Raw genomic sequence first — 908 nt, 5'->3', positions numbered from 1 at the left:
CAAAGATGACCGTCTATCTATCACCCAAGACTGATGGCTGTGTGAAATACTGCCATCTGTTCAGGGTTAAAGCTGCCACTTGTCTTTGTGCAGATTTGAATGATTTTGATTTGTTTTTCCACAGCGGTTGCCCTGATGACGACAGCCGTCATATCCACATGTGACCACGGTGTTGTCGCCAAAATCAAGAGGGTCATTATGGAGCGAGACACGTATCCGCGCAAATGGGGCCTTGGACCGAAGGTGAGAAACGTTCAGAGAAACAACACTGTTTATTGGTGAAATCAGCGTTTACATGTGTTTTAAAAAGGCATGTGTTTCAGGCTAGTCAGAAGAAAATGATGATCCAAAAAGGACTTCTAGACAAACATGGCAAACCCAACGGCAGCACCCCGGCAGACTGGAAAGAGAGCTACGTAGACTACAGGTACAGTTACTTCTGAGCCGATATTTAATGTGTTACTTGTGAAGATCACAAAAACATCACGATTTATTATTATTATTTTTAAACACAACAGCAGCTATAATAACAGAAGGCCAAATATATTGTGCGTTTTCAAATAGAGAACATGTCATTGTTTCAATGCAGTTTAAGAAGTTTCTTCCTGTTGCATTAACCTTGTAATGGCATGATCAGATGACTTCAGATGTCAAAACAGACTGGTTAGGAATGCTACTTTATGGCTTCAGTTATGTAGCCTTTAAATACATGCATCTCTGGCACAAATTACAGCTCCATTTTTGGTGGAAAACAGCGTTTAGTGCCTCTGATGCCACAGCGCTCATAAAATAGAAGAGAAACATCACACACTAAATAACGATAAATCAGTTATGCGGTTAGTCCTATGGGTGGCAAACAAAAGATGAATTTAAAGGGGTCATATGATGCTGCTAAAAAGAACATTATT

The 908-nt window shown here is 40.2% G+C and overlaps 1 protein-coding gene across 1 annotated transcript; it reads left to right on the top strand.

Annotated features, from left to right (window-relative positions):
- The first annotated feature begins 109 nt into the window (after positions 1-109).
- On the top strand, positions 110-458 carry LOC107735661 (H/ACA ribonucleoprotein complex subunit 4-like). Its single transcript, XM_016547275.1, has 2 exons — positions 110-243; positions 324-458. Exons 1-2 carry the CDS (start codon positions 136-138, stop codon positions 441-443), a joined length of 228 nt encoding a protein of 75 aa, XP_016402761.1. The 5' UTR covers positions 110-135; the 3' UTR covers positions 444-458.
- Positions 459-908: the final 450 nt, after the last annotated feature.

This window comes from Sinocyclocheilus rhinocerous, unplaced genomic scaffold (assembly GCF_001515625.1).
Source record: "Sinocyclocheilus rhinocerous isolate Xijiao unplaced genomic scaffold, SAMN03320098_v1.1 C36211134, whole genome shotgun sequence".
Lineage (NCBI taxonomy): Eukaryota > Metazoa > Chordata > Actinopteri > Cypriniformes > Cyprinidae > Sinocyclocheilus > Sinocyclocheilus rhinocerous.
Note: the sequence above shows the minus strand (reverse complement) of the source record. Positions and strands in the feature narration are given on the sequence as shown.